At 39.8% G+C, this 26,256-nt stretch overlaps 1 protein-coding gene across 2 annotated transcripts; it reads left to right on the top strand.

Annotated features, from left to right (window-relative positions):
* Positions 1-652: 652 nt before the first annotated feature.
* Positions 653-25,531, top strand: LOC105937892 (plexin domain-containing protein 1). 2 transcript variants are annotated; one of them, XM_012879445.3, is made up of 13 exons: positions 659-1,186; positions 15,251-15,417; positions 19,390-19,533; positions 19,623-19,692; positions 20,473-20,595; positions 20,687-20,805; positions 20,901-21,000; positions 21,417-21,512; positions 21,605-21,686; positions 21,766-21,826; positions 21,914-22,037; positions 24,518-24,678; positions 24,778-25,531. In XM_012879445.3, exons 1-13 carry the CDS (start codon positions 1,111-1,113, stop codon positions 24,901-24,903), a joined length of 1,449 nt encoding a protein of 482 aa, XP_012734899.2. In that variant the 5' UTR covers positions 659-1,110; the 3' UTR covers positions 24,904-25,531. The 2 variants fall into 2 exon arrangements, with proteins under 2 accessions (XP_035998023.1, XP_012734899.2); XM_036142130.1 differs by lacking the exons at positions 24,518-24,678; positions 24,778-25,531 and adding an exon at positions 22,188-22,965 and having other exon boundaries at positions 653-1,186.
* Positions 25,532-26,256: the final 725 nt, after the last annotated feature.

Below are 26,256 nucleotides of genomic sequence, written 5' to 3'. Positions count from 1 at the left end.
AGCATTTGGAAAGAGTTCACAGCAAATGCGTTTTACTCAAGTGAGAAGGATTTCAGGGCTACTGCCTTGAAGTTTCAACAAGCACACCAGACAAACAGAGAGCTTTACTTTCTGATGCAAGAATCAGAATCAGACATACTTTAATGATCCCAGGGGGAAATTACTTTTGTTACATGCTCCAGAATACACACATTGTTATATATATATAATTACAACATTCCACACCAGGTATGAAGGCTGAACACTTGTCCGTCCATCCATCCCTCCATCCAGACACAATTCTGTTTTTGTCATAGCAGACTTTTGTACTGATACTTTAATAATGGGCCAATAAATCCTCTGAGAACTCCTTAAACTTGATCCTGTTTCTATGTATGACATATCGGCATTAAAATGCATCAGAAGCAACAATTTTACCTTTACTCACAAGCAAAGTAGCTTGAATCAGTGATTCTGAGTAATGTCCTTTTTGCTTAATACGGATAAAAATAATAAAAACCTCCTTAACCATTAAAAAATGTGTGTTTTTAGACGACCCACAGGAGAAGCACTTTTCAAGATGTTAGCCATTTCACTTGTAACGGTTCAGCATGTTTCCACATGGGGGAGACATGCACCTTCCACCTAACCCTTTTTAGATTGGAGCAAAAAAGAGAAAAGAAAGAAAAAAAATTGAAGAGATGCCTAAAGATTTCAAAATATTTCCTGATTAGAAAAGCGCTACTCAAATCTCTTGGACGCTCAGGAATTCAAATACGGAAAAAGAGAGTAGGAGTGGAGAAAAGAGAGACCTAACGCTGCAGCTCGTCAGCTGTTTATCATCTCCTTTCCAACCATGGATTCATCACCACAAGATTTACTCTGAGGGCCTGAAACGGACGCACAGCAGAGAAGGGAGACAGACAGAGGAGGGAGAAGAGCAGGAAACCCTGGCTGAAATAAGGAAAAAGCAGCTGTGAGGAGGAGGAGGAGGAGGAGAACAAAAAGCAAGGAAAGGTAGGGGATAGCAGGAGCCGAGGCGCCCCGTTTTTCCACGCAACGCAAGAAGGGAAACGGAAAAAGGAGAGGGGCGATAAAAGTAAGGGACGGAGGGAGAATAGCTGTCCTGATATGGGGTTTTGTGCTGTTCTTCTCATCTGTCTATCCCAGGCTGAGCTGGGCAGGGTCTGGGCCCAAGAGTATAAAGGTAAGCCAAATAACTTACGATTTTTTTGCATAAACACACAACTGCTGCAGAGAACAGCTTTAAAAAAATGTCTGCAAGTAAAAAAAATAAAAAAAAAAAAATAAAAAAAAAATACCTGAACCCACAAGCTCAGGCAACACGGATATTTAAAAACATATTTTGGGACTTTTTGTTTTGCACGAGTTGCATATGTGGGTATTTGTCAAATGCTAACAGGTCCCAAAGATTCACTCTCAATTGGTCAACATAAGCCATCTGTTAATTGAGGTTTTATCTCAGGATATGGCCCACGAAAGCTTTGTGTTTTAGGGAAACCAAAACTTTCACAGAATAAACGTTTGAGGTTAACCAGTTATTTGAGGAATTGAGGTTCACTGCGAAGGAAGTCAGCTTTGTGAGAGCAGCAGCTGAGCTGAGGATTATTTTCTCTGAAAAGTTTGTCGCTACTTTATATGTTGTTTACCATGATGTCAAAATTCTCACCTGTTCTGTGCATTATAAGCTATACGCCTCTCTCATCCTGTCAGTGAGAGTTTGACTTAGTGTGAGGATGTGCATGTATGTATTTCTGTTCTCCTTAGAGATACATTATTTTTAGCCAGCCCCCGTTCCTCTGTTGCTGTTCCTTCTCCGACAATCAGCAGTGCTCCAGTTTTTCTGCCCTCTCCTGTGGTCCCAGTTTCTCTGATCAAGGGCCCAGCTCTGCAGAGGACGACTCAATGCACAGAGACCGCAGATACAAATCCCTCCATACATACAAAACCTTGACAAAGGTGTATGTCCCTTGAAGTAGTTTACAGGGAAAGAGACATACTTTCCTACATTTTTCATAAATAAGAATCAGAACAGCCCACGTTTCTAAATATTTTGTACCTTTTGCTGCAATTACCACAGGAAGTCTTTTGAAGTATGTCTGCCCGCTTTGTGCATTTAGAGACTAAAATGTATGCCTTTTCTTTGTCACTGAATATCTCAACCTCAGAAATGTTGGAGTGCATCCCTAAAGAACAGCTTTCTTTTGTCTAACCACAAATTCCCAACGAGATACAGACTTGGCCATTTTAATATACAAGTATGCTTATGTCTGAGCCATTTATTTGGAGCTCTGGCTTTACATTTAGGTTTGCTATCCAGCCCAAAGTCTCATGTTTTTGTAGCCTCCAACAGGGTTTCCCATATTCAGCCCCATCCATCTTTTCATCACCTATGATTAAAAGATGCAGCTTCCCTGTACCCGCTGAAGAAAAACATCCCCCCAGCATGATGCATCCCCCACCATGTTTCAGAATGGAGATGCTCAGGCTGATATAGAGTGCCAGTTGGCCTTTGAGACAGCATTACATTATCCAGCACAGTTACAGAAAAGCGTTAGCAAAACATGACTATAACACTCAAGAGAGTCTGCACATCTGCAATTGATCAGCAGTAAAAACGCAACAGTTAAAGGTTTACCTTTTACTGATACAGCTTGGTCTACCGATCACAGTGATTCAGCTGAAATCATCTGATTTTGCCATAATGTGTGGTTATTAAAGGGACAGTGTGTAAGATTTACCTCCATCTAGTGCTGCGCTAAATGAATTACAGACGACCTCGCCGTTAAACGTGTAATAACTACTTCAGAAGCCGTGGAGTGTCTTTAATGTGACAGTGGTTGTACGAAGAGTAGGGTCCCCTGCTGGTGTGACTTCTGTGAAGAATAACAGCAACTGATAACTGCTGCAACGGAGCTCATCCGGTGTTAGCTAACAAACAAATTAGCCGTCTCTGCTGGGAGGAACGGAGTAGTTGCTGGACTACACACTGCCCTGTTTCTAACATAATGGCAAAATAAACTTCACTGTTACATTGAATTAACTGACCTGCTGGCCAGCAGAAAGCCTGCAACCTCTGCATCCGTTTTCAATCCCTGCTCCCTCACAAATTGTCTCCGCTCCACCTGGTAATAATAGCTATGCCGGTGTAGACTCTCGTTATCTCCCGGTTATTACTTCTTTTTCTTTTCTTGGTCACTTTCTCTTCCCTCTCGCTGGGCAAAGAGTATGGATGGTCCTTCATTTCAAAACGAAGGGGCAAACAGAATGATCTGCCATCGTCTTTGCTTGTTTTATACTCCTCTTCCACCGACAAGATGCGTTCATATACAGGTAAAACGCATAAGGCTAACAAGTTTGTTCCCTTTTGGCTACTGTCATCAAAAATGGCGACGCAACATGTCATCTTCCATTGGGTGCACCGCCACCTATAAACAACTCATTCTAAGCCATGAGAACGCTTTCATTTTTGTGATTAGTATTACACTTTGGCAGAATATGCATTTATGAAACCAATACTAAAGTTTTGCTGATAAAAAGCCAAATTAGTTACACACTGACCCTTTAAACAAAGTTTAATCGTGCCCTCTAATACACGTCTTGTTTATACATACTTATATGACTTTGTGTTAGAACAGAGATTCTACTTGTGATTTAAAATCTGAACTTCATTTGAAAAAGCTGTTATAATCACAAGAGAAGACTAAATTTAATGCTGCCCTTCCTTTGGTTAACTGCTAACATGTGTACTGCAACATGCAGTCGTTTTAGAACAATAGATTTTCTTCTCTTTTACAGTAAGAAAATAATTCTAGCCTGCTACTATTTGCACATCAGCTATAACCATTATGAAGCTCCCGGGCTGCCAGGAAAACTATATGATTTGCAGACGTTTGGCTTTAAATCAAAGTACAACACAAATCAATGAAAATAACTAACAAGACAACAGGGTAAAGTTCAAAATCACTGTGGATTTATCTATCCTTATTAACCTACATTTAAAGCAGTCTTTTGCTGATTTGATAGGACTTTTAGATAAGAAACAAATTGCATGAACATGCAAGTTTTGTACTGAATTAAAGACCAGTATTAAAGTAAATTGCTCCTTTTTACAGAAAGCGTGGCTAGCAACCGTGGCTTGTCTGCCAGTAACAAAATGCTCGTTTTCCACCTTGTGTTCCTGGGATCAGGACCCCAGTGGTTTGGCAGATCATAAGTATGTCATAAACTCAAAGTGAGGACCAAAGTGCAGACAAACACTCGGCAGGCATGATGAATTTGAAGGGTTTAATGATAAGAATAATAAACTTACAGGACCAGGATGAGGTGAACAGGGCATGGAGACAGGTAGCCAACAGAGTAACCCAGGAGCGAATGAAAACAAACAGAGGGCTTAAAAGAGGAGAGAACAAGCGTAGGTTATAGGTTAAACGAGGAGACACAGGTGAGTGGGATCTATTAATTAACTGGTGGCTGACCCCTGATTCACACAGACTCCATCATCCATGCATTCTCTGTTCCATCACAAATAAAAGCCATACTAGTCAGTAGGGAGTTTCCCACTGGCCCCGTGGTGCTACTGAGCCAGACAGGAAGTCAGATACAGGAAGTCTAAAGCAGATCTGGTATTATTTCAAAATAAAGGTGGGAGGACGCATGAACGGATCCAGTTTGGATTGCTGCGGGGCACATTTTTCAATGAAAGGACGAAGCGCACAAGGAGTCAGTGTGGAGCTGATTTTAGGCTGAGGGAGAATAATTATCGGGGGCAGGCAGGGAAGAACATAAAGAAACAATCTATTGACTCAATATACAAATGCACAAAAAAAGATAAATACTAAAGATGGCATGTTCCTAAAATAACAAAATTTAAACCCAAAAACCCAAGGGTCATGACAAAGGATTCCTTTTACTGGCAGTGCCTTCCACATTTAGTGGCTCTCCTGATATAGATATGTAAAATAACATACTTTAGAACAGTAATCTGACACTGAATAATTTACAAACATCCAACCTTGAGTACATTCATGTTGTGTAACCTGTTATGTGATGGGAGGCATGCGGCAGCAATCCAACAATCATATTCTGGTGAGAACAAAGATTAAAGGGTCTTTTCAGGGCAGGAGGTTAGCCTTTACCTGAAGCAGCAAAGTTCGATCATTTCAGTGTCTTGTTTACAAGTGATGGTAGGGTAGATGGAAAGATGAGCTGGGCCCTTGTCTGAGCTCCCCTCAGTAAAAAGACTCCTCACTCCCATTCCTGATGCAGAGCCCAGCCACGCTATGGAGCAAACTCATTTCAGCTACATGTATCCAGGATCACATTGTTTTGATTATTATCCATATCTCATCATTGGTGAGAGTATGAGTTTTGACCAGAGGTCTTCAACCCTGGTCTTCAAGCCCCAATGTTCTGCATGTTTTAGATATGTCTCTGCTCCTGTATCAAATGATTACTTGACCTTCTCAGCAGCCATAATGGGCTGCAGACGCTTGTTAATTATCCCTTTATTTAGTTTGGGTTTGTGGAGGTAGGGAAACAACTAAAACATGCAGGACAGTGGGTCCTAAGGACCAGCAGTGAAGACCCCCAACTTGGACAGACCGCTAAATCAAACACTTCCTAGATCGGAGTAACACACGCAATACAGCTGAGTAGAGTCACTGCTCTTCTGTACCTAAAGGAATCAGTAGAGGAGGCCCTTTTGTGTGATCCAAATGTCTCTTTTGCATCTCCATTTGAAGGATTTCCAGGCCACAGGAAGGAAATCCTGAATTTAACTTTGTAAAGTGCCTTGAGATGACATGTCTTATGAATTGGCGCTATAGAAATAAAATTGAATTGAATTGAATTGAATTGAATTGAATTGAATTGAATTGAATTGAATAGAGCAGACCCAGAACACACCAGAGGGATTATACACCTGTCTCTTCTGGCCTGGGAACACCTTGAAATTTCCCCGGAATAAGACGGAGAGTATTGCTGGGGAGAGGGATGTCTGGATTTCTCTTAAGATCTCAGATAAAATAAAGACAATCAATAATAATAATAATAATAATAAATGAATGAATGAATGACTGGATGGATGGATGAGTGGATGGATGAGTCCTAGGCTGAACAAGCGGCCAATCATTAAAGATTTTGCTAGGTTCCTACTTTAAACTAACTTTGGTGTTGTAGCAATGAATTGGTTACTGGCTTTAACCATCAAAACAGTGAAGTTAAGTGTTAAAACTTAATGCTAATGCTGCTAATTTAATTTTGAGGTAATATTACCTCAAAATTAAATCAGCACTGAAATTGTATTTAGTTGCCACATCTATCAAATGCATTGTCTCAGATGTGAACAGTTACAAGTCAGAGAAAGCAAAGCAAAACCATTTCCGCCACCAGTGAGCACCAACTAGTTGGTGTAGCTGCACACATGTGCAAGGATGTTTTTTGAAGATGGAAACACCATGACTGGCCGTCTGCCTCCAGCAGCAATGGGATGCTGAGAAAGGCAATTTTTTTTTTTTTACAATGTTTTTTTGTTATCTTCAGATTATATTCATTTATTTGTTGAAGTTGTTACCAGCTAGTTAGAGGACTGGGACTAAACAAACATGTTTTTGGACTCTGGGGTAGAGGTCCAAGTACCCAAGGAAAATTTATACTTTTGAGAGAACACGCACACTAACTCAGAACAGCAGCAAGAGTAAATTTCTAGCTGTGTGAGACTTAACCCCTGGAGCATGAAAAAACCTAAATTATATATTATCTTTAGGTAAAAATAGTTTTTTGTTTTCTTTCACTCATAATACTGTGCATTTCCCACCATCATTATCATAAATGTCTAAATACTAATTCAAAAACATAAGCCAAATATGGTTTTATTTTAAACTGAAAAAAATACACTGTTAGAGCTTGTCTTGATTATTTCTACTGTAACATCAGTCTGAAATTTATTAATGCCTGTGGTTCAAAAATATGTACTTGCTTAAGTTTGGTTGCTATGCCCCATGCTCACCCCACAGCACCCTTGTCGAATCTGCAAGTACAAATGAGTACAGATAATGGATGGACAATTATTTTATCCAAATCCACATGCTGTTCCAACCCCATCTGCAAACTGGATGCAACCCTTAGTATTAAAAACTGATCGTCTCCAAATGTGGATCGAAAACAGTTAAGGGTACGACAGTTCATCATTTTCATCAGATGGCTTTTAACTATAAGGCTGATTGATTTGCACATTTAAAGGCTTCATTTTCCCTTTTCTTTTTGGTTCCTTATCGCACCAGCTGTTCGTGTTTGTGTGTTGTGGATACTCCCGTTTCTGAGGATGAGGTGCCAAATGGCTTCCTCCTACACCGTAAGCTCCAAATGTGATTTCAAAACGAATCACAATTTTAAACGTAAAATGCTATATAAAATAAACCTTTTATATTATGCTAAAACAGCAAGTTGTAGGTAATTTGATGATCACTAATAGTAAAAAAAACTGTGTGTTGCAAGAATCCCCACTTTATTTTTATCTTGAGAGTGAGCAATATATCCATAGCAGAATATGCACAGTGATTTATGGTCTTTTTGTCTCTTGAGCAAAGATACAAACACTTCTGGTTTCTTTTGACAGTTCTGCAGATAATTCCCATTTCCTTTTCAAATTCATAACTTTATAATTGCTCCTCCATCTCAGACAGGCCTCTTTGTTGTCTGTTATTGAAACTCTTCTTAAAAACCTGTTATACTTGGCTTTTAACATTATGTAAAGAGCTTATTTTTATCTTTTTCTATCATTTCTTGTTCTTAATTTACTCATATTTTCAATGGTGCACTCATCCTGTCTGGGCCATTTCATTTTGACTCTGTAAATCACTTTGGTCCGCTGTGGTGCTTTCAAGTGCGCTATCAATAAAATTGGATTGGATTTTCTGCATTCTCAATTGAATGTGTTGTGAATTTACTGATAAAAGATTGGTTTCAAAGGGAATACATTTTGTTAAAAGGACTTTGTGCTGGGAGTTCATTTGTTGCAGCTGCTGAGGACGGTCTGTGAGCTCCGGGTAGGCCTCGGCGGTGATGACTTTATATTAACAACCACATTGCTCCAGATAAAACATGTATATTTACAACAACAGTGGACATTCACTCTCTACTTTGACTTGAACAATTGCAGCCAAAGTCCCATTTTTTTCTGGGGAGTTTTTTTTCGCAAGCCCAAGGCATTGTACTGACTTGTGGGGATCATGGCGGCTGACCAAGATAGGCCAACATTGAAATCCTTGATAAAGACCATCCATGATTCATGGCCCTGCTATGATATAAGAGCTTACTGGTGACATAAACGGAAAGACAGATGATATTCAACAATTGCTGACAAATGGAGACTAGGATCGGAGCTAATGAAAATAACGTCTCTGAGGCACCAGCCCACACAGGTAAAATGGAGGAGATGGCCTTTCTAAAGGAGAAAACAGATGACTTGCGAAAACCAGAGCAGAAGATCAAGTGTTGAAATTGTAAACATGTATATGCTAAATTTAATTTTTGCTGTATGTATTATTATACTGAGAGATGGGGGGAGGGTTGTAGATTGTTTTCTATATCAAAAAATTAATACATTGTTGTACACTTGTAAAAACCTTTTTTTAAATTAGTTTAATTAGTATATATATATATATATATATATATATATATATATATATATATATATATATATATATATATATATATATATATAAAAGAAACAAAAAATCTGCAATGCAATTTCTAAATGATTTTACTCATTAAAGGTGAACTATCATTCTTTTTATTCCTTACTTTTCATATCTAAATTATTCAGTTATGGTATATATAATGTTTTTTGTTTTGTCTTCTTCAGCTGCAATCTAGCTTTGACATACTGCTTCCAAATTACTCTCACCAGCCACTTTATTGGGTACATCTACAACATTGCTAGAACCAGGTTGGATCCCATTTGCATTCAGAACCGCTTTAATTTGTCATGGCGTGGATTCACCAAGGAGTCAGAAACATTCCTCAGAGATTTTGGTCCAGATTTGCATGATATCATTAGAGTCGCTGCAGTTTTGTAAGCTGCATGTCCGTGATGCAAACCTCCTGCTTTACCTTATTCCAAAGGAGCTCTGTTGGACTGAGATATGGCATCTGCTGAGGCCATAGGGGTACAGTGACCCCATTACCATTTTCACAAAAACAATTTGAGATGATCTGAGCTTTGTAACATGGTGCATTGTCCTGCTGGAAGTAGGTACACTGTGGTCAAAAATGAATGTGCAAGGTCAGCAAAAACACTCAGGAAAGCTGTGGCCCAAAGTGCCAAGAAAATATCCCCCACACCTGTACAAGTCAGGATGGATGCATTTTCCCATTTTTGTGCCAATGTCTATAAAGTCACAAGGCTGTGCTCAAAAAGTCTTAGATTAGCAGGTACTGAAACACTCAGTCCATCCTGTCCTGTCCAACTATGCCATGTTGAAAGTCACTTACAACACCTTTCGTCCCAGTGGTGATGCTCAGTTTGAACTTTGCTGTGCTATCTTTGCCCTGGTTAGATTTCTAAAGGCATTGGGTCGATGGCATGTGGCTTTCTGATTCGCCATTGCCATTAACACAAAACTGAATATGTGCATTTAACAAAGTGGCCAGTGAGTGTAAGACCTACTAAGTTGTTCAGATATTTTTCTTACAAAATGATTAACCTAAAACGTTTTGACAAAATTAACTGTGCACACAGCTACTAAAAAAAGCCAGAGCAGAAAATCCAGAATGAATAACCACAATCCGCATTTATAGCTTGCTGTATGTGGTTAAACATGCCGTGTCCCACTTTGACACGACTCCCAACACCCACTAGATTTGTAAGTCACTTGCTGCATTGCAGACACATCTGTGGAGGCCGATAAAATGGACACCGTTGCCATGCAGGTGACTCAGAAAAGGCGAATGCACATTTGTAATCACGCTACAGTACAAAAGCCTGCAGGATTAGAGCATTGATTTCCAGTTAGGTCAGCACTCCTCTCACACATCGATATGCTGGAAACAAAAAAGGAGTAATCTGGCATTGTACAAAAATCCAAAATATACACCACCCTGGCTGTCAATGCGGCTGCTATGAATTTAAACAAAAAAGATGCAATTATTTTCATGCATTTAGTAGCAAAAACATCAGCACACATATTTACAGTGCAGCTATTTGCAAGTAACCGGCAGAATTGTTCCATGTGTCATTTGAATTATTAGACTCGTGGGACTTGATTCAGTTGCACTGGGATGTTTTTTTCAGCAGTTTGCACACATTCTCCATGCAGGGTCCATATGCACATGTGTCTTCCAGACCTCAAGCTACTAAAGTCTTATCAAGTCTTTTTCTTGGTCTGTTGGCAGAGTTTTTTTTTTTTTTTCCATAGAAGTTTTTCCAGGCAGACAGAGTTGGAGATATTTCAAAGCAAAAAATTAAGTCCCACACTTGCAAAGTTTAGAAAGTCACTTACAGTGACCCATTAAGTGAAATAGTTGCTGAGACTGGGGCATTAGGATATATTCCAAAACAGCCTTTGGAAAGAAGGTGTCACCTATACTGTAAGAAGCCATATATTGTGCTTGATCCAGCACGTTCAGTGTCCCTTCTTCTCAAAGTGCTGCTTCATCTTTTACCCGTGTCGCTTGACACCTCTAAAGTTCTTCAGTGATGGTGAAGTGTGCCAATCTGACCCAAATAGTGAGTCTCATGATCTGAAGCTGGTTAAAAAAAAAGGTTCCTCTGCATCATGATCATACAAGAATCCTCATTAAAGTCTTCTCCCCCGAGTCTATGCCAGTCTCTACGTTTCATTTTCTTGTCCCATTTTGTCTGTTAGAAAGCCCTCAATATAATAATTTACATGTTTAGCTGATTTGATTTTGTGGGTCTCTTTGTCGTTTTACAAACCAGATTAAGTAATTTTAAAATACTTTTCGTAGCCAAAGCTCTCTTAAAAACAGGAGGTGAGTATGAGAATTATGACATGTGGGATCTGGATCCACGGTGTCTTATGTGTAGTTGTTATAGCACTGTTTTCTTTAATGAAAATTACTTCAATGGCTGAACATCATAGTAGTCGACCCAGTCGTCAGAATCGGTGGGCTGCAGCACTTGTCTCATGCCAGGCCTGGTGGGGGAGCAGAGGCTAGGCCCAGGGCTAGACCGTGCACTGTGATACATTAAAAGACAACTGGAGGCCACCTCCACATGGACCCACAATCTGCAGGGAGAAGAGTGGAGGTAGGGTAAAGTGTGGGCCTGGAGGCAGGTAACGGCAGGACCCTGGAGTTCATTCCAAGTGTCACAAAATTTTTTTTGTGGGATGTGGGCTGTCACCTCCATTGGTACATTGGTGGGTGAGGTTGAGCATAACAAACTAGATACATGCCTGTGCAAATCCTGAGTTATTTGGGTCATCACAACAGCAAAGAGGCTTAAATCGGACGCAACCAGACTATTACTTAGTTTTGACATCTATCCAGGAGTCTTTGTCCCGCACTTGGGCAACCTGACGTTTAAGCGCAGCTGTTTTTAAGGACATGGAAGCCCATCCTCCTAGGCACATTCTACGTCAAATGTAAATCATTGACCCACCTAACACTGTCCTGGGTCGTTAGAAGCTATTGCTTGGTGTGAGGGGCGTACTTGGTCACCTGAATCATGAGACTGCTGATATCTCTTTGGAATGTGTTGGAGGACCAAGCTGTAAACACTGTGGAGTTGGAAGCAAAATCCTTCCCCTCTGTTTAGTGATGGCTTTTCTCTTTTGACCAAGATGTCTTATCACTTCTCTTTCAAACCATCTGTTCTCCCTGTTCAATATCTGGACATCAGAATCGTCAATAGTGTGTCCTTTGTTCTTGAGGTGCAAGTGGACCGCTGAATCTTGCCCCGAGCTGCTGGCCCTCGTATGCTGTGCCATGCGTTTATGTAGCTGTTGTTTAGTTTCTCCAATGTAGGGGTCTGAGCAGTCCTCGCTGCATTGGACCGCAGGCACAACGCCGCTCAGTTGTGGTTTGGGTGTTCTGTCTTTGGGATGAACGTGTTTTTGTCTGAGAGTGTTGTGTTTTGAAAAAAATCTTGAGTTTCTTAGACACTTTTGACACATATATGGAATGACAATATGTTTGCGTCTCTCTGTTTTCTCCTCTGTGTTAGACGCAGTGTTGTTTCTTCCGCCAGCTTTGTTGGCCTATTTGGAAAAACCCGCAGTTCGGGTAACCACAAGGTTGCAGTGATTTCCTGGTGTGCTTATGTTCTTTTTCTTTCTCCTCTGTGGCAGAGGGAATGTTGTCAGCCTGTTAACTCAGTTCTGATAACAGAGAGTTTTTGTTCCAGTGGGTGACGTGAATCAAAATGCAGATATTGGTCTCTGTATGTGGGCTTCCTGTAAACCTCAGTTTTGAGACGCCCATCTTCCTCAATGTACTGCACAGTCCAGAAAAGGCAGCACGTTGTCCATAGTGCCCTCTCTGGTAAATCTTATGCTGCTGTCCACTGTGTTGATGTGGTTGATGAATGCCTCAACTTCTTTAGTTTGGCTTTTGACCCATGTTTCATCCACGGCTGTTATCCAGAGCCCATCCGCCATCTCTATGTCAGTTCAGAGATCCGAGCACCTTGGCTTTGATTCCACATTTGAAAACTGAAAGATCCTAACCCATTGTTCTTTTCCCCGAAGTGATCGCGTGAAAGACTGTGACAGTTAATGACACAGCAGGTTTGCACCATGTTTTTAACTTTTTAAAACAGTGGGTGATGGCTGGGTAAACAAACAGAAGTCAGTTTCCAGATGCCCAGGTATCCCACAATGCAGTGTGGTTGTTGTCACCCTTTCAAGCATAGACATTATAGAGGTAGACACCCCGTGGACTTGTGCTGCCTTTTGAAGCTGACGTTTCAGCACGGCCACCATATTGAATGGGTCTCTCACGCGCTCCCAGTGCATTTCTTTGTACTGAGGAAGCTGTTTGTGCAACTAAAATATATCATAACTCCCATGGCAGAGATGTGGTTATGATATTGGACACTGTCACACATATTGATGTATAAATATGTGATTTCATGGAGAATTACTTTTTATGCTCTTTAACAGATTGACATGATATGTTAATGTCCGAATAAATACGTGATTTCACACTGAAATACCTTTATGCTATTTAGCAAAGACAGATATATGGTATGGCATTTTATTAAATATGTAAATGAATACGTGCTTTAAAGCTAAAATGCTGTTTTATACTCTTAAAGTGTTTTTTTACATATTAATAAATATATAAATTAATACATTTTATATTTGAATAAAGAAACAAGTGAAGTGAAGTGATGGTCATTGTTTGTTTAAATGTATTTCACTTTCTCTCACACAGGTACAATCCTGAGCAATCTCTATACACCAACAATAAATTCTTCATATTTTTGCATGTTGTGCATACGCACATGCATACACAGCTTTTAAAGTCCTGGAAAGGTGTTTTTTTTTTATTTACAGGTCCTTACAGTGTCTTACACTACCCTGCTTACAGGCAGGACTAGCGCTTAAGACCCTTGAAAAATAATCAGTTTTGCAGAGCTTCTTGCAAGTGCTGGCACTCTGTAACTCCAGGGTTCTTTATTTGGCAACGTGATTCAGCCTTAGTTTGTAAAATACAGAGATAACAAATTAATAAGCATGAAATTATGGTCCATCTGTTGGGTTTCTGTAATGTTCTCACCAAGTAAAAGCACATTTCCAGAACCAATCTCAGCCCGGAACGATGACTTGCACTGCATGATCTACTTTCAGTAGTTATCACTGTTCAATGCAACTGTAAGCTGCAAAAAATAGGTGCAAAGTCACTCTCTCAGCATTTACTCCCATTGGCTCCTAAGCCAGCCTAGAGTAGGTGAGACCCATCCAAAATGGTGGTGACGTAGGATGTGGTCCAGCACGTAATTAGGCATCTAAGTATATAATGTCTATGTTTTCAAGTCCCATAATCAGCTTCAGTTGTGACTGTTTTTTGTCAGAACCAATTAAAACAATGAGTGTTTGACTGTTGGTGCAGTTTGACTGTATATTAGTATTTTAAAGTGTCATTCATCTACTACACGTGTAGCATTATTTTAGTCGCATTTTAGGGCTAAACAACATGTAGGGAGAAAACTGACTGAAGTCAAACCACCTTCCATCTTCGTCTTGATTTAACACACAACTTGTATCCAGAGCAGCAAATTGCTGACACCGCAACTTTTATAAAAAGGTGTCACATTTGCTGATAATCAGGTTTTAATTAGCAGCAGCTGACTGCTCCGTTCCCTCTTTAATCCTATGGAAGAAGTGAGGTTTGATTGGGTCTTATCACACACCTTTTCCATTTTGGTAAAGTTTGCGTTTAATAAATAATAACAGTGTAGAATGTAATATTAAAAGCTGGTAGACCACAGATCATTTCTATAAGGTTCTCATGGGTAAAGAGCCAGATCAACTGGAAAAGGGATGGTTCTAAAAGCTGCAGGATAGTGGCTCTCGAGGACTGGAGTTTAAGACCATAACCTCAGTATCGCTGTCAAATTTTAGTCTGCTGAATTATCAGTAAACAGACAGACACAAAAAAGAAGAGTAAAGTGCATTTACACAGCTATTCTTCAGAGAGAAAATAGGAGAGATGTTCACCCAGTTGGACTAGCGGTTAGATCCGCTGATCTTGAACGGTGAGTCATGAATCAGTTGGAAATATATCTAGGCATCCAACTACAATCTGCTGCCCAGATGTCATGAAACCACAAACTGTTGTTGGTGGTCAGCAAAAACTTAAGGACTTTCCAAACCTGTACACAGATAAAATATCTTTTTTGCTAACTGTGTTTGATGCATAAAGCTATTGTTTCAACAAAACAAAGAGAATATGTGAGACTTTGATTAAATCTGAATCATACATCATTAGATAAAATGTAGAAAATAAAAAAATACAAAACAATTATAACCCATTCTGCTTGAAAGATGGAAAGGTAAGTCACCTGTTTGTATGTTTTTTCTAGACTTTTTCTGAATTTCTTTGCTGGAAGACCATTAAATGTGAATTTCCTTTTTCCTGAGGAAGCTGGCACATAAATGATCCATATTGCAGTAACTAATAAAGAACAGATGTGACTGCAGGATATGAATGCCAAACCTGTTTAACGTGAATTATTGTGCGTTGATGGAGTTCAGTTACTGTAATCCACGTCTTGTTCTAGATGCATATAGGGGCACTGCTCTGAGGATGGATGGAGACACAGACAGTTTTCAGCGAACCAGGGGAGACCGACAGAACCAAGAAAAACACAGAGAAGCCCGCAATGCACAGGCTGACGGGGGAAGAGTCCATGTCAGTCCCCTCCCAGACAACATGACCCGTATATTGGTGAGCTGCTCCTGGCCTTGTCTTTTGAAAATACCTTTTTTGTATTAAACAAGAGCTGAGTGTCAAAGTTATTTTAGGGTTTCCCACACTGTGGTCATTCTCAACTGGGCTGTAAAAACATGGCAGGAAATTACTATAAATACTGGCCTGCAATGCACCCATCAGTTGACCAGAAATTGGAATCGGACAACTTTTCCATTATCGGATCTGATGGCTGATTAGAATGTTGACAACTAAAAAGTCAGATTTTTTTCTCCGTCTATGCAATAATTATATCAAAACAAATAACCACCCACTATTTTCTGTCTACAAAGACATCAATAAACAGAATGTACTTGTTGAACAATTGTTTTCAGTAGAATAAAAATTAGATAAAGATAAAAGCATTTGCTAAGATGCATAAACGTGTATAATGTCCATTTCTGTTGGACTCAAAATTGGTACCTGATGTGCAACAATAGGCTTAATTTGACTACAAATAAGTATTAATAAGTGCCAAAGGCAATTATAATTTAGCAAATTTATTCTTTCTTCCATAAAGTTCGTTCTTCTTTTGCTTGATTTTTTTTTTCATACTATTGTTGTCATAACAACAGGCTCCATTATTTTTCTTAAGTTGATCACTAAAGAAAATTTGATGCAAAATGACCAGAAAGGCAGAAATTGTACAGGGCTGCTGCTGAATATATTTGCTTGGACCAGATCTTTTTTTGCACTATGTAAAATGTGTTTTGTATGTGCCAGACTCATGTTTGTTTTGATTTATTTTAATTTAGAATAATCCTTTATTTGTAGTAACATCTAATTGCATCGACAGCAAATTGATAGGCAAATGGAAGAACATGGTGGCACGCTCAAGATCAGCAATTATAATAAAATCAAATAACTGCCTAACTGAATCAAAATTTTTAACGCTCGTGCTGTTATCTTGTCACAGGTAACACCTTGTGTGATGGCTAAATTTGAGTGTGATCAAAGCATATTTTTGAATGGCCATCAGTGGGGATCTGTTGGAGCTCATGGTCCAATGTGAACTTTTAAAAAGGTGAAGGTGTGATGAAAAGTGAGGTGGCACTTTTTAATCCTTGTCTAAACCAGTAACGTTTTCCAGCCATTAGCATTAAAAAGCGAAAAAATATTCACAATTAAACTGAAAAGGTGACTAAAAGGGAAAAAAATGGGTGCCAATGTTATCTTTACCAAAGATAAAGACGGGACAGTATTGGAGCTATCGCACATTTCTTAAATTGCTGATCAGCAGATGGGTTTCTCTGTACTTGGAAAGCTAAAGCTTCAGTCTTCAAACAGTTCGGTAACGTCTGCATCATCCAATCTGTTCATGTCTGAGGTTTATTTTGTGCCAGACTTTCACCTGAACCATCCTTGGTAACATTAAATCCAAATAAAATTCCTTCTAAAATACCCTCATTGCTGGTGAATGGCTCACTTGGACAAGATTACAGGAATTCCTGTGGTTGTTTTCAGGGAGATATCTGATCCTAATTTGCCAGAATCATTACTAGATCTGGGCCGCCATGAGATACTTACAATAGGAGAGTATTTAGTAAAATTAACATGATTTTCAGCTGTTTATTTAAAGAAAAAAAAAACAGAAATCAAAAACGTAAACATAATCTAATTACTTTTGTTTGATAGAGAAGAGAAACAAATATTCCTCCAACAGTTGACATATTTTAAAGTTATGCAATGTTACCTAAAACATATATTTATTATTCTACATCAAAAAATCCCAAATCAAAACTGTTTTGTCAAAGGTTTTAGGCACTTAGGGCACAGTATCATTTTGCTGTTCTGTTCTTTATAGAGGGCTGCACAGTGGCATTGTCACTAGCACTGTTGCCTTGCTGCAAAAAAGTCCTCGGTTCAGATCCCAGCCTGAATGGAGTTTGCATGTTCTCTCTGTATATGCATGGGTTCTGTCTGGGTACTCTGGTTTCTTCCTGCAGTCCATAAACGTGACTGTTAGGTGAATTGGTCTCTCTAAATCACCATTTTGTGGTTGTGTGTCTCTATGCTGCCCTGTGATGGGCTGGTTACCTGTCCAGGGTGTATCCCACCTCCTGCCCAGTGCACTTCTGTAATACACTGCAAAAACGGATCTAAAAATAAGTAAAATATTCTTAAAGTTAGTGTATTTGTCCTTGATTTGAGCAGGTAAAAAAGATATTTGCCAATGGAATGAGTATTTTGACCCCCAAAATAAGATAATTAGACATCCTGTACTTGAAATAAGGTGATGGAGATGAGTTGTTCCTATTTTAAGTGCAAAAATCTTATTCCATTGGCAAATAATCTTATTTACCTGCTCAAATCAAGGACAAATACACTAATTTTAAGAACATTTTACTTACTTTAAGTTCCGTTTTTGCAGTGTATAGACTGTCTTACTGTGCAGTCTCTCCTTACTTTTTGTTTTCTGTTTTTTTACACTTGCGTGCATATGCATGCTTCCATTTTCAAATCAATTTGCTGCTGGTACACCTCAATTTCCCCGCTGTGGCACAAGAAAGGATATTTCTATATCCTGTGGTCTATAATCCCTGGGGGGAAAAAAATCAGAACTTTTTAAAACCTTGGTTCTGCTAACCAGCTCATGCCGTCTCACCACCAACCAACCAGAGTTATTTAAGAAATCAATCAGCGGTGAGAAAAAAAGTATATTATTCTTCTCCTCACCTAGAAATCCCCCTCCCCTCCTCTTGAAAGAAAACAGGTTGAATTCAGGCAGTGAAGATGAAAGCTGAAAGTGGGTCGTTTGCTGAATGTGGAGCAGCCGGAGAGGTTGGGAGAGCTCTGCATTTAACTGCTCCACTTTCTGAGCCAAGACTAAACCCCAGAACCATTGCTCTCTGTCACCCTGAAGTGCACCATACATTAATAATGCCATCAGTACTGGAGATGCGTGTGAAGACACAAGGTGTGTTGACAGCACTGTCTGGAAAATGTGTAAACAGCTCCCCCATGTGGAAACGTATAGGCTGAGCAGTGGATTATAAATCAGAAATGTCACGTTTTTTTTTTTACAGATTTATTTTTTGGTTCAAAACAGGTTGAGTGTTCATGGCCTTTGCTATCAGATGTCAAATACAAATATCATATTTCATAAATATAATCTAAAACCCCAGAGAAATGAGTTCCTGCCTTTGTGCTTCTTACCTAGCCTCGTGAGACCATCCTGATCTCGCGAGCTTTCAAGGTTTCACTCGCAGATCAGTCTGGATACTCTCCGTTAAAGAAAATTTGGAGCCGTTCACCAAACGAACGTCCAATCAGCGTTGGCTTTGAGGCGGGTTGAGGTGTGACGCAACGGGAAGCGCGTCAGTTCAGTCTAAACAACATGGCGGTTTCAGCCGATGAAACTAGCGTTAGCGTGGCTATCGAGCAAGTTTTATCGGAATTACAGAGTATTTATTTGCTGAGCTAACGAGCCTTTACCTGCAGCAGCAAGAGTAGCTTGGCTTGTGGTTGTGTTTTCGTCGTCGCTCGTAACAGAGCGACGACGAATCTGATTGGTTCATTTGGCCCGTCTATCACCAACATAGGCCAATCAGCTAACCAGTATTTTCTCCCCTTCCCAAAATTACTTCAACGGAAGGTTTCCAGATGGATATGCGGAGCAAATCTATCTGGCGGAGTCAGGTAACTTCTTACCTGCCACCCTGACAAAGTTATCCCTCGGCCAGTTGAATAAACTTTGACTTTCTTTAATTTGTTGACTTTCTTTATACCCTAAAAAAAAGATTTAAATAAAATCAAAATTGCCAAATTCAGCCATTAATGTCATAAAACTAAACACTGATGATGAAAGCATTACAAAAATAATTTATCTGCACTCAAAGTATTACTGAAAAACAAACAACCATTCATTGATAATCTTTAAAAAATATAATACATGCAGATGGAACAAACATGGGAACAGATACTCTAACTAACCTCTTTTTTTTCTCCCAGGAGGACTCCCAGAAATACTACATTTGGGAGAGTTTCAGTCCGACGGACAGAAAAACTGAACAATTGTTGGTCGACCTGAACATCCTGCATAAAAGTCAAGTCAGAATCCACGGCATCCTGTCCAACGCGCACCGACAGGCTGCGGTGAGATGACCCAATCTATGTCTAATAATTGACTGATCTTATGATCAACGGAATCCAATATTTTTATTCAATATTTTTCATTTTCATAGAGAGTGGCCCTTTCCTTTGATTTCCCCTTCTATGGACACAACATCAGACAAATTATTGTAGCAACAGGGGGTAAGTTTCACTTTGCTTTTTAATGTCTGAGGAATCCCGTTTGGCAGCCAAATGGCAACAGATGTAATCTCATACCTGTGATGAATGTTATGCTGCTGTAGGCTTAGGCTGCTGGAGGACATCAGGGTCTATTTTTCTCACTCTGCTGCATTCTCCTACTGCTCTCCAATTTGCATTGCTTGATTGTTATTTAATCTTTTACCTTTTTGTTCTCTCATTTTTTTTTCTTCACAGTAGGTACACCTGGTCTGGCGTTCTGTTAGCTGTGACATCAACCAGGGAAGACAGATCACCTGCTATTATCATCTAACATAGAAAGGATTCCTGGATCAATGTGTGCTTCTGTGCTTGTTTGTCTCTCTTGTTGTGTCTCCGCTCTGTCTTCTCTAACCCCCAGTTGGTCGAGGCAGATGACCGTTCACACTGAGCCTGGTTCTGGTGGAGGTTTTTCATTCCTGTTAAAGGGGAGTTTTCCTCTCCACTATCGCTTCATGCTTGCTCAGTATGAGGGAATGCTGCAAAGCCATGTACAATGCAGACGACTGTCCACTGTGGCTCTACGCTTCTTGAGGAGGCGTGAATGCTGTCTGTCAAGACTTGATGCAATCTACTGGGTTTCCTTAGATAGGAAACTTTTTTACCAATCTGTATAATCTGATCGAATTTGACTTTGGAAAGTGCCTTGAGATTACATGTATCATGAGTTGGCGCTATATAAATAAAATTGAATTGAATTGAATGAATGTGAGAGTTTTCTCTTTCATCTGTCGTCCTCATAAGGGTTCATCTTCATGGGTGAGATAACTCACCGCATGCTGACTGCAACGCAGTACGTAGCGCCCCTTATGGCCAACTTTGACCCCAGCTTCTCCACAAACTCCACAGTGAGCTACATGGACAACGGTATGTAGGAGTTTCTCAAAGAGACGTCTGATGCTCAGATTGTTTCCCCTCCCCCCTCTAACTGCTGGCCCTGCGACTCGGCTCTGCTCAGGTACTCTGTTTGTGGTGCAGTGGGACAAGGTGCGACTAAAGGACCGCGAAAACGAAGGAGCGTTTACTTTTCAAGCAGCCCTGCACAGTAACGGAAGTATTATTTTCAACTACATAGAGGTACCCGCTGGACTTTCATTTTCTTACTTTCTGCGTTATGCTCAGCCTCTGTCTGATTGATGTCAAAAAACAGACTTTTGCTCGTTCATTTTAAGATCCCTGTACCAGTGGAGAAAATAAATTCCACGGAGCATCCGGTTAAGGTTGGACTTTCTGATGCTTTCATGGCATTCCTCCCTGCTTCACAGCTCTCAGGTATTTTTTTTTTCTTGGCATGAACAGTTTGCCATGCATTTGTAAGCTTATTGTTCACACACACAAAAAACAAGGTTGACAGGTGACATACTGGGACAATTACTCATTTTTAACATTACGTCTTGGCTGCAGTCCTTCAGACACACATCAAAATTGACCAATTAATTAACCAAGATATTGAATCAACCTGAAAAATAATCTATATTTTACCTGTAAAAAAAACTACTCTTCTTGTCTTATCATAATATATTGATTTTACATTAAAAATGCTAACCGGAGCACACAGTTATTCTGTTCTACTGCTGAAATAGGTTTTTAATCCTTAAATTGGGATCTTGTTTGTAGTATATTGACATGAGTTTTATATAGTGAGTTCAGTTTGCAAGCTTGCTTCTTTGTTATCATTCATCTTGCAGATGCAAAGCAGCGTACCATCTATGAATATCACCGGGTTGAGATTGACACCACAAAGATCGTCAGTGGGTCTGCGTTTGAATTCACACCTCTGCCCAGTAAGCACTGCTGAAGACCTGACTTGGAGTGACGGCGCAGCATCATTATCCACCGTTCTAACTGCATAATGCTGTGTGCCTGATTCCTCTAGCTTGTCTGCAGCACACATCCTGTGAAGCCTGCCTGACCTCCAACTTGACAAGCGGCTGCGGATGGTGCAACACACTCCAACGGTGAGACAAATCTCAGTTTGTCTGTGTTTACTGCCACAGAGGTCCCGCCTTCTCTGATCTGATCATCTCTGACTTTCAGATGTTCGGATGGTATTGACCGGCACAGACAGGAGTGGCTGGACTATAACTGCCCTGAAGAGGTGAGATCTCCTAACAGTTTCTACCTCCCAGAGTTGAGCACAGTGTCTCGTTGTTTATTTAATTCCTGTGTGTGTGTGTTAACGCAGTCTAAAGGCAAATGTGAGGACTACAACCCTGTGTTACCTGAGGCAACTATGAGCTCGTTCACCAACTTGTCTCTTGAACCAACGCCTTCGTTAGCGGACCCCGGAGTGCAGCCTGTCACAAGAGGTCAGTTTCTGTCTGGGAGAAAACAAACAGGAAGCAAATGTTGGCAATTTGTGCAGCATAAGGTGCAAAGTGTGGAGAGAGCCGGACCACTGAGCACCAGAGCTTTGATTTACACATGATTTATTTATTTTTTTTGTCTCAAATCTACAGTTAAGGCCCCCTTAACACCGGACTGAGGCCACACCATGACTTTAAAAAATCAGACAGAATGTGGATGGTTTTGGAAAGGTCTTCTAGGGTGCATCAAGGGTGCTGTGTGCGCTCCACACCCTATCATGATGGAGAATGAAAGTTGCCCTGCTGTTTTGACAATGCACAAAACTCCTATGGCTAAGTGGTTGTGGCTCATTTGGGTGATCGCAGCTCATCTTGATCCGGGGTGTGCCTCCAGATAATTCACCGTAAAGCTCTCTGAGGCGCTGCTGATGCAGCAGGTCTGTTTTGCCGCTCCACTACCTGTAAAGGACCTCCCCGAACAGCTGAAACGAACAACAATCTGTAGGGCCAGTTGATACAGAGCCATGATGAAGCCCCTCATACATAGATATCGTTATATGCATGACTAGCAACAAATAAGGGTCCCGGCTAGAAAGCGGTATTCACACCTCCAAATTGTCCACAAACTGGTTCCTGGGAGACTGAAGGAAGTTTTTTGGCAACAAGTCAACCATAAAATATATCTGTAAGGCTGCCACAGAAAAGGCCTCTTATTTAATGGTGAGGAAGATCGAAAGGCAGAGGAGGAGGAAAAACCTAAGGCAGCAATTCATAGGATTTATATATATTTAAACCTATAGGGTTTAAATACTCCAACGCTTTGAAATTACTCCCACTGTTACTAGCCTGTCATACATTATAATCACATTAATGTTACTGCCTACTTGTACACTATCATCTCAGAATATCTAAATGCACATTGCTGAAAACGAAGCCTCAAATCATCATTGCTGAATAAGCACCTTACTACCTCATTATCTGTGACTCTCCTGAAAGCTAAAACAAATGTAATTCAATTCAATTTTATTTATATAGCGCCAATTCATGAAACATGTCATCTCAAGGCACTTTACAAAGTCAAATTCAATCATATTATACAGATTGGTCAAAAATTTCCTATATAAGGGAACCAGTTGATTGCATCAAAGTCCCGACAAGCAGCATTCCCTCCTGGGGAAGCATAGAGCCACAGGAAGAGTCATCTGCATTGTCCATGGCTTTGCAGCAATCCCTCATACTGAGCAAGCATGAAGCGACAGTGGAAAGAAAAAACTCCCCATTAACGGGAACAATGTAACCGTTGTTCATTGCCTGTTTGTTTGTCAGTTTTTGCCTCATAACAACAACAAAACAAAATATTCTTGTTTCTTGATAATGCTCCCAGTGGCACTGGTAAAAACAAATCCGGGCTTCAGAGCATTATGGTGATGAGCTCACAGTGGTCAGTAAATTAGAATTTTGTTTGCATGAGTACTTCTAATTGCACTTTCTAAAATATGCTCTCAAAACACAGCGCCTGGTTAGAAATTACAGCGTTGGCTGGCCCACTGCAAAGTGTACAGGACTTTGTCCAGAAACCCGCTCTCATCTACATCTCAATAAAACTTGTGATGGTGTTTAACCATTTTCACATTACAGGGAGGCTAAAATTAATGGTCAAGTTGCAGAAACCTCCAATATTTAAAAGGGGGAATTAGGAAGATTTTGAGGCAACAATGGCATGAAAGCAGCCAGGTACAACCTTATGTGCTGCTAAGTACTGAAACACCCAACGTAACAGAAAGAAAGATATTCTGAATATTTAACTGAACAGTAATTTTTAAACTAATTTCTTGTGGCTTGTTTTTATTCCTTGAATCAAGAATAGTGAACTACTTTTATCGTATTTATGGAGTTCTGTGAACATGAGATGACCGATATTTCAGAGTGGGAATTTCAAAAGAAAATCACAGAATATATATTTTTTTACACTACGCCAGCAACCATATGTGTGCGTAAAAACACTCAGATTTACCCTGATGTTAAGCAAAGATGATCCAAAAATTAACATGCTTGCATTTGCAGGCAGCAGCTGCACGCACATGTCCAGAGGCATTATAAATGTAAAACACTGCCGCTTGTTAGAGATTTGGAATATCATAAAAACTGACTAAACCAAATACTTCAGGTCAAAAAGTGAAGCTGATTCATAGATTCATTGGAATCATGTCAAATGTCTTCCAGCCCATGAAAACCCCAAATTCTGTTTCTCGGAAATTTTTAATATTACATAAACACCTACAAATGTATGATGTTTTCTGCAGGGCATCTATATAATATATGATGGTCACTTTTTGAATTGAATGACTGAATTAAATTCATTTTTGACTTGATTCTTATTTGTTGAGTTACACCTGCATTTGCGCATCTCCAATGTTTCTGTCAATCGAATCGATTTCACACACGTGCTTTTAGAAAAACTGCACTCTTTTGTATCTTTTCAGATATAGAGACCAGTCCGCCGGACCACAGGGGGATAACGGAGAACACAGCCATTATAGCAGGGGTGGTGGCTGCATTAGTTTTGCTGGTAACATTGACCTTACTGGCAGTTTACTACATCAACACCCACCCCACAGTTGCTCCACCGTTCTACCTCATGCAGGTGAGAAAGAAACAAAACAGAAAACACCAACAGGACAGTACAAAAAAAAAAAAAAAAATGTGCTTGCTAATGATTGGTTGCTGTCGTCTTTCTGTTTAGCGACGCACAAATAACTACTGGCCCTCCATGAAGTTTCGTAACCAGAGCTGTCACTCCACTTACGCTGAGGTGGAACTCGGTGTTCACGAGAAGGAAGGTTTCATCGAAGCGGAGCACTGCTGCTAAACGTCTGGGACCTTTTTTTTTAAAGAAGGCGTGCCATCTTGAAGCAATGTAATGGTACAAAATGAGATTTTTTTTTTTTTTTTTTTTTTTTTAAACAGACTTTCGGGCAGATTACTGACACAAGATGTCCTTACTTCAGCCTTCGAGGCTGGACAGTGTTTACTGTACCTGCTCCCGTAGCTCTTTGCAGCTTTCTCTGTCTGTTTTTGCTGTTTTGCCATCACACAGCCATGTTATCCAATGGTTGGGTGGGGGGGGGGGGGGGGTTGGACAAGATGAGGAGGATCTTCTACACCTGTTGATGGAAGTGGGCATCAGGGACTGAATCAAACAAGCCTTCATACTGCAAACCAATGTACAGCTCGTCATAATCTATGTGTTTCTTTTATCATCCATTTTATGGAGTATTTTTCTTCTACGAAACTTCTGCGCAGGATTTGTTCACAATGGCGCCACGTGGACTTGTCTACAACAGATATCTAGCTATACAACTGATAGGGAATTTAATAATCATCTCAGATTCTTCTGGACAACTATTGTATGAATGGATGTTAGAGTAACCAATGTATGAGTTTTCTCTAAAACCTTCTGTTTAAGTGTCTTCTAATAAAAGCTGAAGGAAAAGGTGGATCTTGGGCTAACGATTTATGAAAAAGAGATTTTAGACGTTATTCAGACAGACGTTGGAGAAAACTGACAGGTGAGTATCATGCAATAAACCGTTGTAATTGACGGTAAATATGTTTTTGTATAGACAAGCTTGTGCAATGTCAGCATCTTTGAAAAAAAACACTTGAATAAAAAACTCTAACAGCTACATGTTTAATTGTAACTAACATATATGAAAAATCACAATGGGCTTGTGTTTAAAATTTCACACAAAATCATCATGGCTATAAAGATTCCAAAAATAAATTATTAACTGGTAAAATTACATTTATATCAAGCATTCGACTTTTTGCACATTTGGCACTTACCAAGTAGGGAAATTACAAGCAAGAGTTGAGCATTTTTATGATGAATTATGTCCAAAACTCCAGAAAAAAGGAAAATAAATAAATAACCCAACAAGCTTTAAGTATATATGTACAAAGCGGTCTAGTTACAGATAGAGAGATGAATGTCGGAAGCAGTAAAGTGATATGGATGGACTCCAAAGCTTTGGCATGTTAGAAAACATTCTAACATGCCAACTGTAAGCAATTTTGAATTAGTAGGCCATATTTTGTTTTTCCATGAAATGGAGCCAAACAACCACAGAACAATTAGAAACTCATGGTCAGATTATAACTGGAAGATTTTAAGCTAAATGGTTTCTTGAATCCCCACCAAACTAAATTCAGGAAATTACAA

The sequence above is a fragment of the Fundulus heteroclitus genome, chromosome 10, assembly GCF_011125445.2.
Source record: "Fundulus heteroclitus isolate FHET01 chromosome 10, MU-UCD_Fhet_4.1, whole genome shotgun sequence".
In the NCBI taxonomy this organism is placed as follows: Eukaryota; Metazoa; Chordata; class Actinopteri; order Cyprinodontiformes; family Fundulidae; genus Fundulus; species Fundulus heteroclitus.
The sequence above is the reverse complement of the archived record's forward strand: the minus strand, read 5'-3'. Positions and strand labels throughout refer to the sequence as shown.

Excerpts from the sequence above, each read along its gene's own strand:
- LOC105937892 (XM_012879445.3), top strand. The coding sequence starts at position 1,111 with ATGGGGTTTTGTGCTGTTCTTCTCATCTGTCTATCCCAGGCTGAGCTG. Across the intron at positions 19,693-20,472 it reads AATTATTGTAGCAACAGGGG|GGTTCATCTTCATGGGTGAG; the intron begins GTAAGTTTCACT and ends CGTCCTCATAAG. Across the intron at positions 21,687-21,765 it reads TGGTGCAACACACTCCAACG|ATGTTCGGATGGTATTGACC; the intron begins GTGAGACAAATC and ends TCTGACTTTCAG.